The sequence below is a fragment of the Eschrichtius robustus genome, chromosome 15 (assembly GCF_028021215.1).
Source record: "Eschrichtius robustus isolate mEscRob2 chromosome 15, mEscRob2.pri, whole genome shotgun sequence".
Lineage (NCBI taxonomy): Eukaryota > Metazoa > Chordata > Mammalia > Artiodactyla > Eschrichtiidae > Eschrichtius > Eschrichtius robustus.
In genome coordinates, this window is record NC_090838.1 from 26,017,585 (window position 1) to 26,035,219 (window position 17,635).

At 38.4% G+C, this 17,635-nt stretch overlaps 1 protein-coding gene across 1 annotated transcript in view; it reads left to right on the forward strand.

The window, feature by feature from the left end:
• Positions 1–236: 236 nt before the first annotated feature.
• Positions 237–17,635, forward strand: part of YIPF4 (Yip1 domain family member 4) — a 33,025-nt gene continuing 15,626 nt past the window's right edge. Inside the window, exons 1-3 of the mRNA XM_068564934.1 lie at positions 237–563; positions 14,766–14,919; positions 16,491–16,662. Of these exons, the coding sequence (XP_068421035.1) occupies positions 485–563; positions 14,766–14,919; positions 16,491–16,662 (405 nt within the window). The 5' untranslated portion in view covers positions 237–484. The remainder of the gene's footprint in view (positions 564–14,765; positions 14,920–16,490; positions 16,663–17,635) is intronic.

Genomic DNA, 17,635 nt, shown 5'->3' on the forward strand with positions numbered 1-17,635 from the left:
AAAATTCTTTAACCCGCCCAGTTAACAAAAGCAGAGGAAATAAAGAAAAGCCAGAAGAGAATAGACTTAACGGATACAAAATATAGTGGGAAGCCCGAGCTTTCCACGAATTACAAGTGAACTTCCTGTCCTGGGTAAACTTCCGGAATCAACAACAGGGAGAGCCAATCAGAACCTTTCTCCGGGAGCCAATGGGAGAGCACATTACAAAGAGCCAATCGCAGGGACGCTGTCACTGTTATGGTCCTGTCAGGGCGCCGGCGTCGTGGTTTCTGGGCGGCCGCCACCGAGAGGACTTTGGTGGGGGACCCTCAGGGGCAGCCCCGCGGCCAGCTGCGCTCGTCTCCAGCCTCGTTCCCAGCCTACATATCTCGGCTCGCGGGTCGCGCCGTGGGGCGCGCGTGCGGGTCGGCGCCGCGGCCGCCTCGGGGCCTGAGCCCAGCCACAGCCTCCTCCTCCGCCGCGGGCTCGGAGGGGCCGCGAGATGCAGCCGCCGGGCCCTCCCCCGGCGTATTCCCCCACTAACGGGGACTTCACCTTTGTCTCCTCAGCAGACGCGGAAGGTGAGACTGAGCCCCGGGAGGGTCCGTCGCCCTGGGGGACGCCGGGCGGACGCGGCAGTGTCTTTCTGGGGCCGAGGCGATTGTGGCCCGGTGGGGACGGGCAGGAAGCTGACCCACTGGGGGGACTCGAGCCTTCTGCTCCCGCCGGGCCTTCCGAGAGGTCCGAGTGGCCGAGGGTGGGGTGTGGGGAACTTTCTAAGTGACTCGGTCAGCTTCTGGCTTTCGCTAGACCGTCTGGTGGCAGGTTTTTCTGGCGGACTTACCCACCTCGAGGGCACCCACGGGACCCCAAGATTTTATTTCTAAAGTGACTTGGCGTTGCTCAGAAAGGGATGGTTAGATTGGCCGGGCTAGGTGTCAAAGAATGAGAACGAGTAACGAGAGCTTGTTGCTTTGTTATTTATCAACACATAACTTTTTGCTGAGATTAAATTAGGCGCTGCAAGTACTAACTTCCCTCGAGGAGTTTGTGGTTTTTATGGAACCTGGTATCTTGCCAACGTTCCAGTTTTCCTCCTGTTTTATGGTGTTTGACCTCAATATTCAGAGAAGTAGACCCAGATATATTTGGGAACACCCAACTGGATTACAAGAAGTTTCAGTTGCTTTCCAGATTTCTTTATGTACTGTTTTGAGGAAGCATTTGTGCTGGAGAGATTTTTCTACAGCACGGGAGAATTTGTTTTCCTCCTTTTCTCTGTATTTTACCAGACTCTTTGTAACTGAAATCTTTTTCTGCTACTTTTGTTAGACTTTGTATACCAGTAATTTTCCAATGACCAGACTTAACTGCTGGATATGGAAAAATAAGTTGTACTTAACTATAGAAATTTTATTCTAGAGAAGGACCTAGTGTGTTTCCTGAGAAATCGAGTTTTGTAATGCATCAGTTAATATAGCTTGCTTTCCCTTTTTCTGTTTTGCTTTCCTCGTTTTGGTTTTTGAGTGGCGTTTAAAAAAAATAGTACTGTAGTTTTGATTATATTAAAATGCAAAATACAATTTTTATCATAGAGAACATAGCTGATACATTTAAATGTAATATGGAAATTTGGTGAAATATAGCAACCCAAAATATTTCAATTTGTTTCATCTACATTTGTTAGCCTAGTGCTTGGGGAGAATAACCAACCGTAGTTTTCCAGACTTTAAGAAAAAATTGTCTGTATACACAAAAAATTGAGTATCACAACCTGATGTTTGTTCAGACTTATATATCTATGTTTATAGTTCTAATATACCCGCTTCCTCCAGGAATTACCTTTCTTAAATATGCCTAAGAAATATGACAATAATATAACAAGCTAATCCATTGACTCCATATACTAAACCAAGAAACCTGGAATAAGTAAAATCCATAAGATTTATTCAAACTTCTCCGTATAGCCGCCAAGAATGTATAGACTCCCTGTATATCCAGGGATATACAGACAGGGATAGATATTTGTATAATAATACCCTAAAGTTTATAATATTATGCAGTTTAAATTTACAGAGTATTTTAAGCAAACGGCTTGTTTGGTCTTCCTAAGAATCCTGCTGAGCTTTATTATTCCTGTGTTTTATAGTGAACCTGAGGTTTAGAGAAGTTTAGTGACCTCCACATGAAGGATCTGGAATTAAGAGCTAGTGTTCTGTCTCCTAAGATTTCTTTATACTAAACCATGATGCCTCTTACATATATTTTTGTAAACTGAATAGTGTATCTGAAGTATAGAGTCCTGGATTTGCATCCTGTCTTTACCAATTACTATCTATGTGATGTTGGGCAAGTTACTTAATCTCTCTTAACCTCAGTTTTCGTATACATAAAATGAGAATAATAATACCCAAGTGCTCAAACATTTTGCAAATGCAAAACGCTTAGTACACCTGGAAGAGTTAAGTGCTCAGTATTTGTTAGCAGTGTTGCTACTGCTTTGGGTTTCAGTATTAATTGGTGCCACGGTTATTTTTTACTGTTCTCTAACATAAACATTCGACTCTGCAACACCAAGTTTCTTCTCTGGTTCCTAAGCGTGTCATGTAAATTCTTGCTTTTCCCCTCTTACGGTGTTTATCTAACCATGGACGTTTTCAGCTTGTAGAGGTTTTATTGTATACCTTGCTTCTAGATTCTGTCCAAGTCTCTTTCTCAGTGATACTTATCGTTAATAATTTGTGCATGTCCTTTGTTCTAAAATGTGCCTTGGTGTTTGTCTCCATACCTATGTGTATCCAGGTCCTCATGCTCAGAATGCTTTTCTCCTTCTCACCCCAAGATGAAACTTAAGGCTGAATTCAGATACTCCTTTCTTGCTGAAACTTTGCTTAACTGTTCCTCAGAAACAGAAATGTCCCTAATCTTTTCTATATCCCAGCACTTAGCACAGAACCCAGAATATTAACATAACAAAGTAGTTGTTTGTTGAAGGAATAAATGATTTCTGCTTTCTTTTGTCTCCTATGACATTGATACTTCGGACTATAAAACCTAGCACATTTTGGATGGTATAACTAAAAAATTACTGGTTTAGAGCCAGAAGACTTCAGTTAAAGTTCTAACTCTTACAGAAGCTATGTGATATTGACCAAATTACATAGCTTCTATAAACTCACATTTTCATCCATAAAATGAAAATCACACTTATAAGAATATTGTGAAAATTACTTAAGGTAATGTGTATAAAAGCAAGGTCCATAAGTACAAGTTAAAAGAACGTAGACTATGTGTGAATAAGCTAGTAAATGAATAAATAAATGAATAATGAAATCCAGACTTAATATTCAGTTCTGTGGTGTAAAACTACATCCAAAAGCAGTAATGAAATGCATGTGTATAAATGCAAGAATGTACAACCGCAATGAGAAGCCCGCGCACCGCAACGAAGAGTAGTTCCTACTCGCCACAACTAGAGAAAGCCCGCGCATAGCAATGAAGACCAAACGCAGCCAAAAAAAAAAAAAAAAGAATGTAATGATACCGTTAAGTATAATATAGAAGTCTTTAAGGCAGTCCTTTGACTTTATTTTGTATCACACAAATAAGTAACTCTTTGCCTGCTTTATTTCCACAGACCAGCAGCATTGGCATTACTGGGCTCTAGTAATGCAGAATCTGCCTTAATCATAATTTACATTTTGACAAGATCATCCTTAAGTGATTCATAAACACATTAAAGCTTGAGAGGCACTGATTTAGAATATTATGAAAGATCAACAAAAAGAGGAGGAAATTTTTTATAGATAAAAGATCAGGAACAGTTTAATATTGGTCATATTTTGCCAAATTTTGAAAGATAGGTAATGTTTTGTATATGTAGGATGGAGGGAGTATGTCCATATGCAAGGGACTGTATATGAGGAAGTCCCTAACCAAGAAATGGCTTAATAAGAATGGGATTTTAAAAAATTCATCATACATAATAAATGCTATAAAAAGGAGGTTCAGGAACTTCCCTGGTGGCGCAGTGGTTAAGAATCCGCCTGCCAATGCAGGGGACATGGGTTTGAGCCCTGGTCCGGGAAGATCCCACATGCTGTGGAGCAACTAAGCCCGTGTGCCACAACTACTGAGCTTGCCCTCTAGAGCCCATGAGCCACAACTGCTGAGCCCACGTGCCACAACTACTGAAGCCCACGCACCTAGAGCCCGTGCTCCGCAACAAGAGAAGCCACCACAGTGAGAGGCCCGTGCACCACAACGAAGAGTAGCCCCCGCTCGCCACAACTAGAGAAAGCCCGCACACAGCAACGAAGACCCAACGCAGCCAAAAATAAATAAATAAATTCATTAATTAAAAAAAAAAGGTTCAAAGGTGGAAGTGGTTAACTGCAGGAAGGGATCAAGGAAGTCTTCAGAGACAGATGAGGTACATTTTGAAGGAAAAGGAGGAGTTCTTCAGGTTGAAAAGAGGGAAGAGCATTCACTTAAAAATTAAGCAAATGCAATAATTGGTCGAGGCAGTCCCTGTATTTTATACTTCTCAATCTTCACAGACCTAAAACAATGCTGATTTAGACCATGAGCCCCTTGGGGTTAGAAGCTGTGTTTTACTGTCTACTAGTATCATACCCACTGCCTAGCACAGAGCCTGGTATATAGCAGCAACTTAATAAATGTTCGATGACTACATGATACTTTTTGATTAAGATAAAGGTGTTGTGCTGCTAGAACTGAAGCCAACACTAATTCAACAGAAGTCCAACAAGTAGTTGGAAAGGACATGAACAGAGACAACTAACCAAGAAAGATGATCTTGCCTCTTTTGGAACCTTTCTTTGTTTTTCTCTCTAGCATTTTTTATTTCTCCTCTGTTTCTTCCATCACTATCATCACTCACAGGTCCCCTCCTAATTGACAGAATTTTTAATTAAATCTACTACTTCCCTTTTTCCTTACTTTCACAGCTAAACTATCTCTGTTATTTCCTATTTCCTCAGCATCCAGCAATCCCTACCATTCTTTTGGAACTTGACTTGCTTCCCATCATCTACAGAAGGACCTTCAGCAGTGTTTCCCAAAGGGGAAAGGTTCCATGACAAAAATTTGGTAAATAATGTGTTAAGCTAAGTTAAACCAGTTTCCTTAATGCAGAATTCCCAGAGCCTTTAATATGCCAATATTAGTTCTGAAACTCCAAATGGAGGTTGTAGTATGCAGGGTTTTCCAAACTTAGTGAATATCAAAAGCTTTTTGTGGAGGGCATCTCATAGGATCCAGATTCCACAGAACATGCATAAAGAAACACTTGCCTATAAAGACAAGTTTTAAAAAATTGGGGGTTTTTTGCCCGATATTTATTCTCTTAACACTTTGTCCCCAACCTATCTTCCACAACTTTTGAACTCTGTGCCTTTTATAAGCCTTGGGCTTCCAGGCCTTTGTCTCTGCCCTTTCTTTTCCTTGGAATGATTTCTTTCTTTTTTTTTAAATTTTACTTCTTTTTTATTGAAGAATAGTTGATTTATAATGTTGTGCTAGTCTCTGCTGTACAGCCAAGTGACTCAGTTATACACATGTAGACATTCTTTTTTTTAATATTCTTTTCCATTATGGTTTATTACAGGTTATTGAATACAGTTCCCTGTGCTTGTAGGATATTGTTGTTTATCCATTCTATATATAATAGTTTACATCTGCTAATCCCAAACTCCCAGTCCTTTTCTCCCTCACCCTCTCCCCCTTGGCAACCACAGTCTGTTCTCTGTGTCTGTGAGTCTGTTTCTGTTTTGTAGATAGGTTCATTTGTGCCATATTTTATTTTTTTTATTTTTTATTTTTTTGGCTGTGTTGGGTCTTCGTTTCTATGTGAGGGCTTTCTCTAGTTGTGGCAAGCGGGGGCCACTCTTCATTGCGGTGCGCGGGCCTTTCACTGTCACGGCCTCTCTTGTTGCGGGGCACAGGCTCCAGACGCGCAGGCTCAGCAATTGTGGCTCACGGGCCCAGTTGCTCCGCAGCACGTGGGATCTTCCCAGACCAGGGCTTGAACCCGCGTCCCCTGCATTGGCAGGCAGACTCTCAACCACTGCGCCACCAGGGAAGCCCCAGTGCCATATTTTAGATTCCACATGTAAGTGATATCATATGGTATTTGTCTTTCTCTTTCTGACTTACTTCACTTAGTATGATAATCTCTAGTTGCATCCATGTTGCTGCAAATGGCATGATTTCATTCTTTTTTATGGCTGAGTAGTATTCCATTGTATATATGTACCTCATCTTCTTTATCCATTCATCTGTCCATGGACATTTAGGTTGCTTCCATGTTTTGGCTGTTGTGAATAGTGCTGCTATGAACATAGGGGTGCATGTATGTTTTTTTTTTTTTAAGATTTTTTAATGTGGACTATTTTTAAAGTCTTTATTGAATTTGTTACAATATTGCTTAGATTTTTATGTTTCGTTTTTTTGGCCCCGAGGCATGTGGGATCTTAGCTCCCTGACCAGGGATCGAACCTGCACCCTCTGCATTGCAAGGCGAAGTCTTAACCACTGGACTGCCAGGGAAGTCCCAGCATGTATCTTTTTGAATTATAGATTTGTGCAGATATATACCTAGGAGTGGGATTGCTGGATCATATGGTAATTCTATTTTTAGTTTTCTGAGGAACCTCCACACTGTTTTCCATAGTGGCTGCACCAACTTACATACCCACCAACAGTGTAGGAGGGTTCCCTTTTCTCCACACTCTCTCCAGCATGTGTTATTTGTAGACTTTTTAATGATGGCCATTCTGACTGGTGTGAGGTGGTACCTCATTGTAGTTTTGATATGCATTTCTCTAATAATTAGTGATGTTGAGCATCTTTTCATGTGCCTACTGGCCATCTGTATGTCTTCTTTGGAAAAGTGTCTGTTAAGGTCTTCTGCCCATTTTTCAATTGGGTTGTTTGTTTTTTTGATAGTGAGCCTCATGAGCTGTTTGTATATTTTGGAGATTAAAGCCTTGTCAGTCGCATCATTTGCAGATATTTTCTCCCATCTTTGGAATGATTTCTTATTCCTTCTCTGCTCATCCACTTATCTCTCATGGCCAGATTCCAGTTCTACTTCCACATAGTCTTCCTGACCACCTCTTTGATAGCTTAGGTCTCTTTACTCCTATGGCACCTGTGATCTGTTAGCAATAGGCATTGTCATTTACCTACAGAAGAGTGTGTTTTACAGTACTAATCGGGTTTTGTATCATATTCAGCACTCCAAAGAGAAACCCTGTACCCATTTTCAGTCACTCTCTATTCCCTCCCTGCCTTCCAGTCCCTGGCAACCACTAATCTACTTTCTGTCTCTATCGATTTGCTTATTTTGGGTATTTCATGTAAATGGGGTAATACAATATGTGACCTTTTGTGTCTGGTTTCTTTCACTCAGCATAATGCTTTCAAGGTTCATTCATGTTACAGCATGAATCAGTAACTCATTCCTTTTCTGACTGAATAAAATTCCATTGCTTGGATATACTGTGAATTGGATTTTGAACTCCTTAAAGTATCTCACTTCTTTATATCACTCTCAGGGCATTATAGAAATAAGTAATCCTTAAATATTTATTGGTGGATTAATTAACCAATGTTGAAAGTGAGAAAGGTGCTAAAGTGAAAATGACTTATTGTTTGTGATATAGTTCCTTTTGCCAAAGGCCAGAAGCTTGTCTCTAGTCTCTCTCTCACTTTCTCATATTCAGTTGGTCATCAAATTATTTCAGAATAGCTCCAGAATAGCTATATAATTAATCTGTTCTTCCCTCTCTACTGACATTGCCTTAGTTCAAGTCCTTTCCATTTCTCATCTATACTTTTTGCTGACCATACTCCCTCCTCAAATCTCTCCCCACTTAAATCAGTCCTCCACAGTGCAGCTAAGATTATGTTTACACAATGCAAATCTGATTTTGTATATTTACTTTATTAAAAATCTCTAATATCTCTCTTGATATAAGCTCTGTGAAGCTGTTTGCCCTTCTATTAATTAATTCATCTAACCAGCACACATTTGTTGGTTGCCTACTATGGGCCAGGCACTGTTACAGGTACTGGAGATACGTGTTCAAAACAAAACTACAACAAACACACTTAGTTCCTCCCATCAGCGAACTTACAGACATTATCCAAATAATCATACAAATACATTATTATAAACAGTGATAAATGTTATGAAGGAAAAGTCCAGGGGACTATGAAAGGAACCTAATCTAGTCAGGGAGATCATGGAAAATTTCCTTAAATAGGTATATCTAGGGGACTTCCCTGGTGGTGTAGTTGTTGAGAGTCCGCCTGCCAATGCACGGGGCACGGGTTCGAGCCCTGGTCCAGGAAGATCCCACATGCCGCAGAGCAGCTAAGCCCGTGCACCACAACTACTGAGCCCTCATGCCACAACTACTGAAGCCTGCTTGCCTAGAGCCTGTGCTCAGCAACAAAAGAAGCCACCGCAGTGAGAAGCCCTTGCACCACAAGGAAGAGTAGCCCCCGCTCGCCACAACTAGAGAAAGCCTGCACGCAGCAGTTGAAGACCCAGCGCAGCCAAAAATAATAAATAAAATAAATAAATTTATATGTTAAGAAAAAAGTATATCTAGGAACTGAAGAATGGATGGCATTTAATTATCTGAAGTTAGGGGAGACAGCCTGGTACAAAGTCCCTAAGGTACCAGGGATCCTGGTTCATTCAAAGAACTGAGAGGCTTCATATGGCTAGAGCATAGGGACACGGTGGGTAGGGAGGCAGAAAATTGTTCTGGAGAAGTAGATAGGGCATGTAGAGATTGTTAGATTTGAGCTGGAAAAGTAGTGGGAGGCCACTGAAGGATTTTAAACGGGAGAGTGAAAGATTTGCATTTAAAAAATATTCTTCTGGCTATGGGTGAGAATGGATTGGAAAGAGAATGACTAGGGAGAGGAGTTAGTAGACCATTATAGTCATACAGACAGGAGGTGTTAGTTTGCACTAGCATGGTGCAGGTGGTAGAAATGGAGAAAAGTGGGCAGGTTCAAAAAATATTTAGGGATAAAAGCGATAGAATTTAGTGGTGATTGAATGGTGTGGGGAGCATGTGAATGAAGGAAACTGTCAAGGATAATTAAACTTCTGGTTTACAGTGCTGGATGGGATAAGTGGTACTATTCACTGAAATAAGAAACTGGAGGAAGACCTTAAATATCAAGAATTCAGTTTTGGAATATTGAGTTTTAGATGCTTTTGAAATAACTACAATGTTAAGCTGACACTTGATTGTATAAGTTTACAGAAGAGGACTGGGTTCAGTATATTGCTTTTTGAGCTCAGCCTTCCTCAGTGTTTTTACCTCTTTTTATGGTCTGAATGTTTGTGTCCCCCAAAATGCATATGTTGAAATCCTAATGCCCAGTGGGGAAGTGGAGCCTTTGGGAGGTACTTAGGTCATGAGGATGGGGCCCTCATAAATGGGATTAGTGCTCTTATAAAAAAGATTTCACAGATCTCCCTACCCGTTTCTGCCATGTGAGGGCACAAGGAGAAGTCAGCTAGCCAGAAGAGAGCCCTTACCTGACCATGCTGACACCCTGACTTTAGACTTCCAACCTCCAGAACTGTGAGAAACAAATTTCTATTGTTTATAAGCCATTCAGTCTATGGTATTTTGTTACATAGCAGCCTAAACAGACTAAGACACTCCTATATAAAAATGATAGTATATACAACTCATAATACATTATTGTGATCAGTAATTTGTAGACATAATAATGCAATAATTTTTGTATTAATAGGCTTTTTTGAGTAAACAATAATTTTCTGTTACTCTGTTAAGGTGTCCATTTAGCCTACTTTGTGTGACATTCCCCCTCCCCAGGCAAGATGTCACTTCTAATATAATTTAGTAGTGTTGATAGAGGAATCTTTAGTTTTTCCTCTTTAAAAGTTTCCTACTTGATTTTTAAAAAATTATATCCAGATAGGTATTATCACAAGTATCTTCTATACAATGTGCTCAAGAAGTACAATATATGATATATAATGGGTGCAAGAATAGCTTTTCTTCCCTGTTTGAAAATTGAAAATGACTTTTTAGTCAACCTTTCTTGGGAAGAAAACAAAGTAGTTAAGCAAGATTTATCTTTTAGAAAATTAATCTATTTCTTTTCATAAATTTTAAACTTGTAAGGCATTACACAAATCTGTAAATGTGGTAAAATTGCATAGAACTATACACACATACACACAAATAAGTGCACTTAAAACTGGTAAAATCTGAATAAGGTCTATCAACTGTATCAATGTCAGTGTCCTGGTTTTGATAGTACATATGATGGTATGGTACCATTGGGGGAAACAGGGTGAAGGGTGCATATAACCTCTCTGCAACTTCCTGTGAGTCTATAATTATTTCAAAATAAAAGTTAAAAGACTCATAAGGCAAATAAAAGAAATTTCTGTTAGATAACTGGTTTATGCCAAAATGGGATTTGATTTTTCTAAAGGTAGGCTCAGGAGATGTAATTGATTTTAATTAATATTATGTGCAATATGAAAATTAACTGGCAATATTGAATAGTAAAGCTACTGAAATCGTAAACCAAAATGATATGAATAAAAATATAACCTAGGGGCTTCCCTGGTGGCGCAGTGGTTAAGAATGCGCCTGCCAATGCCTGGGACACAGGTTCGAGCCCTGCCTGATCTGGGAAGATCCCACATGCCGCGGAGCAACTAAGCCCGTGAGCCACAACTACTGAGCCTGTGTGCCTAGAGCCTGTGCTCTGCAACAAGAGAAGCCACCGCAGTGAGAAGCCTGTGCGCCACAACTAGAGAAAGGGCTTCCGTGTGCAGCAATGAAGACCCAACAGAGCCAAAAATAAATAAAAAATTTAGAAGTATATATATATATATATATATAACTTAGGACACAATTTTATACAAGGCTTTAAAATTTTTTCTCATGGAGTAACATAATCAACTCCAGTATAGGTCTAGCAATTATAAAATCATTATATACTTGCGTTGGTTTCTTGAGCTCTTTCATTGGCCTATATACGCATTAAAATGTTTTTATAACTAAGATGGAACAGTGGAATTTGTCCCTTTAGTATGAAACATGTGCTTGTTTTATTTTGCTGGACAAATAGTCAATTCTGGTTTAGATTTAAGCACACATGGATTTCATTTCATTTTCATTCAAATAAAATGGAATTATTTTTGTCCTTGCTCTTGGTTGCTTGTTAAGTAAGAAAACGCTTATTCATGTATATAAGAAGTTGGCAAGTACCAACAAAGTGTTCATGTTCATTGCAGATTACTCTTCTTTCATAGAAATCTAGAACTTTTGTAGGGGTAGATCAGTAAATCTCACCCTGAGTATACTATCATACTACACTGACTGAATTCTTCAAAGTGAAGTTCTCAGGCTGAGGAGAAGATTCAGAGAAAAGATCCCTCACCCAGTAATACACTTGAGTTGAAAGGGAGGGAAAATTACTTTTAAGTTTTGTTCTGCAGTTTTTCCAGGTGGCTTTTAATAACACTTGAAACTTACTGATATTCTTTCCTCACTCTGAACCCAAACAGTAGTGGAAACATTTTTAAGATTTCTTTCAAAGATTATTTCCTCTTAAAACCACTTATATTTATTATTATCTTTATGTTGTTTTTTACTTAGAAAATGACAAGAATATTATAATGTAGTAAGAAAGGATTAATTTCAGATTAGTGTTTTATAATTCTGGACAACTGTCCTAGAGTTGACGATCAAGCTAGCTGGTTCTTACTGTGGTTTAATGTAAGACAGCTGTGCTCCTGGAGTGATTTTTTTTTTTTTTTTTTAATATTTCTCATTGTCTTCCGACATTATTCTTTACGTGTTAACTTGATCACGTGTTAGAAAACTACTGAGTTTTTTTACTTTTCTGTTGCTTTTTTTTTAACTCACATGTAATTGTGTCTTGGGGGAACTGGGTGATTTGTCAGACTGCTGTTTCTAGCATTCTCCTACATATGTCCATGATATTTTCCTTCTTTGCATAGAATGGAAAACACTGCAAAATTATAAGCTAAGGGTGTCTTTTTGAGGTTCTGCATCCCTGCTATGAAAAACTGCTAAACATATACAATTCTTTCTCACAGCACTCCTTAGCACTATAATTTATATATCCTTTTTTGGTTTAGATTAAGGACTTTAAGTTCATTCTTTTCTAGAGGCCAGGAAACAGTTGTTAAGGGCCTTTCCTGCCTTATAATTCCAAAACCTTTAGTGTCACTGCTATACTAATGACTTCCTGATCTAAGTTTTCCTCTTGTTAAATCAAGAAAGGCACTCTTTGTACCTATTGGAAGTAGAATTTTAGTTAAGTTTCAACTCTTTCATTTTCAACTTAGAGTAAGACAAAGAAGCAGAAAGTAATTTTGAGAGAATATTTTAATCACAAGATTCTATGGCAATTAGCATCTATAGGGACTATTTTTAAGCTTTAAGTAGGGAAGGACAGTGAATTCAAAAGTACTTGCATTTTATCTCTAGCTGAATAAACTAAACTATAAAAGCTTTTTAGAATCATGTAATGTTAAGCCTGGAAAGAACTTTGAATAGGAAACTGGAGACCAGAAGACATTAATGATTTGCTGTATTAATTAGTAGCTTAGCTAGGACTTAGCTTCAGAATGCAAACTTTATTATAATTAATTGCAGGAGTTGTCAGAACCAGATCATTATGTGACTCATAATTGATCCACTCATTGATTGAAGTTTAAGCCAAAATTTTTTAATGGCAGTTCTCAAAAGCTAACCTAGAATTTAGGGTAATGTGCAAATTAAGCTCTTCCTTCTACTGTATAGGATCTCCAGGAGAGGAGAGTCTGTGTTGAGTGTTCTGGTTTGCTGTTGCCGAAATTGTTTTCTAAAGTATCACTCCAGTCTTGTGACTTCTAGCTAACAACATTGATGGTTGTTTACTAGTGCATGTTGCCTGGTCCTACAAATGTGTTTTTTTTAATTAATTCCTGTATGACCTCAAGCAAGTCCTTTATTATTCCCAATTTATTTTCAACCAGAAATTTTGACATATGTACTACTGTGATTATCTGTAACCTCTAAGGCACTGGTACAGACTGCGAGTGGAATTTATTTTGTAATGTGGATAACAGAGTCTCTTCACTGCTTTTTTTAATCTATATAAATTTATTTATTTATTTATTTATTTTTGGCTGCGTTGGGTCTTCATTGCTGCACGCGGGCTTTCTCTAGTTGCGGCAAGCGGGGGCTACTCTTCGTTGTGGTGCGCAGGCTTCTTATTGCGGTGCCTTCTCTTGTTGCAGAGCATGGGCTCTAGGCATGCGGGCTTCAGTAGTTGTGGCATGTGGGCTCAGTAGTTGTGGTGCACGGGCTCTAGAGCGCAGGCTCAGTAGTTGTGGCGCACGGGCTTAGTTGCTCCACAGCATGTGGGATCTTCCTGGACCAGGGCTCGAACCTGTGTCCCCTGCATTGGCAGGCGGATTCTTAACCACTGCACCACCAGGGAAGCCGTTCACTGCTTTTTAGAATTGACCTAAAAAAAACCAACAACCTTTATTTTGCCAAAACTAAAGATAAGTGATGTAATTATATAAAGAAAAAAGTTAGCTGAAATAGCAGGAAACTCTTACTAGTCAGATTTATCCAGAACTAAGCATTAATATATGAGGCACTTAGCATAGATATTTGGTTTTAAAAAAATAATGTATGAATAAATATATGAAAAAATAGGGGAAGTTATCTATGGTTTTCCTTTAGCAAATAATTATGTCTAATGGCTTGTATATATAAATATGTAATGCCTTTAAAAAGAATTTATACATCACTTTGTTCTGAAGCACATAATGTACATAATAATGAAGGGAATCCAAGATGATATCCTGTTGGGAGTTCCTGGGGGTCCAGTGGTTAGGACGCCGTGCTTTTGCTGCCAGGCCTGGATTCAGTCCCTGGTCGGGGAACTAAGATCCCGCAGGCCTCGCAGTGTGGCCAAAACCAAACCAAACCAAACAAACAAAAAAACCAAAGTGATATCCTATAATATATTTTGTATATATCTTCCATTTCAATTTTAAAGTTACAGTTATAAGTCTAGATTCTGGTACAAGGCTAGCTAGTTAGATGTGAAACCTTTCATGTGAATTTACCTCTCTCGTTTTCATTTTCTTGTTGTAAAAATAAAAAGTGGTTTTTAGATATCATTACTGAAAAAAAATTCAACTGAGTAACTTTTAAAGATTTTATTGGCTTATTCAGTGATTCATGAAATGGGCAGCATCCCATTTTGCAGATAGAAAGGAGCTCTGAGGAGCTGTACAAAATGAAAGACTTTAGGCAGAAGGAAGTGGGACAAGGAAGTTATACTAGCTAAAAGTGGATTAGTTATGGCAAGGTCACTTTGCTTTAGGAGATTGCAGGGGTCTGTCAGGCAGATTACCTCACTAGTGCTGACCAGGTGATTCCTGATTCACTAGTTTAAGATTCTGTTTCTGGGAGAGGCCAAAACTGTAATTAAGTCTTGGTTTGGTGACATGAGACTTAGCATAAGTGACTCCATTTGGGGCCTGCTGTCTTGTTTTTAGCACTATCAACTATAAAATACAAAGATTGTATGCAGTAGCAGATGTTCACATGTAGAGATCTTCAAGTGATAATTATTTAGTTGGATATATGCTCATGTTGGTTAGGATTCACACATTTTACCTTGGTTTATAGTTTTGTCCTCTTTTCTCCTCTAAGATCTCAGTGGTTCAATAGCATCCCCAGATGTCAAGTTAAACCTTGGTGGAGATTTTATCAAAGAGTCTACAGCTACTACATTTCTGAGACAAAGAGGATATGGCTGGCTTTTGGAAGTTGAAGATGATGACCCTGAAGATAACAAGCCACTCTTGTATGTAAAAATAATATGTATTTTTTGGTTTTTAGAGCTAGTCTGTGGGATGTATTTTTTCATATTATTTAAGACAGGTATAGAAAATCTTAACCTTTTTGGTCAAAAGTTTTAGCTGTTTTCAGTTTTACTGTTATAGTTGACCCTTGAACAACACAGGTTTGAACTGTGTAGGTCTACTTGTACATAGATTATTTTTAATACATACACTGGAAAATTTTTTTGAGTTTGCAACAATGTGAAAAAACTCACAGACGAACCATGTAGCCTAGAAGTATCGAAAAAATTAAGAAAAAGGTATGTCATGAATGCATAAAGTATATGTAGATGTACAGGTAACATATAAAATATATGTTAACTCTTTATGTGATTGGTAAGGCTTCTGGTCAACAGTAGGCTATTAGTAGTTAAGTTTTGGGGGAGTCAAAATTATATGTGGATCTTTGACTGAGGGTGGCACCCATAACCCCCACGTTGTTCAAGGTCAACTGTAACTAGTAAAACTGAAATAATGAGAGAATATTTTTAACCTACTGAATGGCAAAAGTTAAAAGAATCATAATCCTATATCCCACACAAATATACTCCAAACTGTTAGGACTTACCTGGGTCTATAGCTATCTGAAGTGAACATACAATGTAAATAAAAAAGCAAGGTGCTTGGGTGCTTGCTGTGGAAGTTCAGTTTAAGATTTCCAAAAAGATTACCCCTCCAAACTCTCTCCCATAGAGAAATTCTAGAGCTACCACTGGGAGGACTATAGGGATACTTCCACTTTCTTCATAGTACTTGAAAATTTTTAAGTGATTATGTATCACTTGGGGAAAAAAGGTGAAGAATTTAACAATTTTGGAAAGAAGAACCTATAGCTTTGTAAAATCAAGGTATTACCAAGTTATTCTCTGTAGTAATTATTGGTAGATCAAGTGCTAAAACATCCTGTTTCTTAATGTTAATATACCGAATTTCATCAAATCTAAGATGGTATGGATTATAAGATGCAGTTATTTCACGTTTATTGATAAAACAGAAAAAATACCTAAGACAGCATAAAGCTAGGACATCAGAGGGCTGTCTTATCTCCTTAGTGTAAGGGTAAATGAGAAATAACCTACCATACAAAAAGAGACAGCAAGGAAGTTTGCTTGTCTGTTTGGCACTGGGTGGGGTGTTGGAAGAAAAAGTGTCTGTGAGAATATAGGATTGCAGTCTGATTTATCAGTATGGTCCCAAAAAGTCTCAAGCAGAGGATTTTATTTAAAGTCCCAAATTGATAGTGCCTCCAGGAGACTGGCAAAAGGAAAGGCAGATCTGGGAAGCACTTGGCTTCACTCCAGACTGACAACAGTTATAAGACACCAGCTATTGCGAGATGCATCCCAACTTTAGAGATGTTGAAATGATGAAAATGTTCATCTTGGCACCAGTGAAATGTGGTACTTCAAATGCAAATGTTTTGTTGATCTGTGGTGACTATAATGTTATATTTAAACTTTTCTTAAATTCTGCTGCAACTGTCTCAGTATTCAAAAGTGTGTGCTTTTTAAGAATTCTTATTTTAAAATTACAGGGAAGAATTGGATATCGACCTAAAGGATATTTACTACAAAATTCGATGTGTTTTGATGCCAATGCCATCACTTGGTTTTAATAGGCAAGTGGTGAGAGACAATCCTGACTTTTGGGGTCCTCTGGCTGTTGTTCTTTTCTTTTCCATGATATCATTATATGGACAGTTTAGGGTAAGTATATCTTACTTTTCACAAATTCTAAATAGTTTAAGAGTTTTAAAATTGAAAATAGCCAAATATTAACTGTAGTACTTCATGTTTGAGAAATGCTTTAGCTTTACCCATTATTTCTCACTTGTTTATCCCAACAAGCTGTTCTTAATTAAATAAGAGGGGAGTGCCTTGGATTAATGATTTCCAAACTCTTCTACATCATCATTCTCATAAAAAGTATTAGTATTTGTATGGCAAGTGGGTAAAATGGTTGGGACTGCTTCCACCTGCCCATACTCCTTCTGATTTCTCCAAAGGATAAAGAGTTTGAAACACAATACTCATGTTCTTATCTTTTATTCATTTTTAGTTCTGTTTTTTAAAGTAAGCTTTTTAATAAATGATGACAAGAATTCCATCAGTATTTGTTTTTGTATAATACTTTGTCCTATTCTCAGAGGCTTTATCTCTATCATCAAAATACGGCACATGCATATCATTCCCTCATCCCTAGTTTAAGGCTTTAGGGGAGTAAAAAATAACTCTTTACCACAGAGTGATTTGGAAATGAATTAGTTTCCTTTTGTACTATAACAGATTTCCGCAAGTTCAGTGGCTTAAAACAATGCAGATTTATTCTTTGACAGTTCTGAAAGTCAGAAACCCAAATTGAGTCTTAAAGGGCTAAAATCAAAATGTCAGCAGGGCTGGTTCTTCTGGAGGCTCCAGGACAGTCTGTTGCTTGCCTCTTCCCATGTCTAGAGGCTGCCAACATTCCTTGGCTTCTGGCTGCATCACTGCAATCTGTTTCCACTTGTCACATTGCCTTCTCTACTGTAGTCAAATTTCCCTCTGCCTCCTTTTTTAAAGGACAGTTGTGATTACATTTAGTGCTCAACGGATAATCCAGAGTGTTCTCTCCATAGCAAGACCCTTAACGTTATATAACACTGGTCTTATTAATATTTACCTTGGATCAGTAGTTCATATC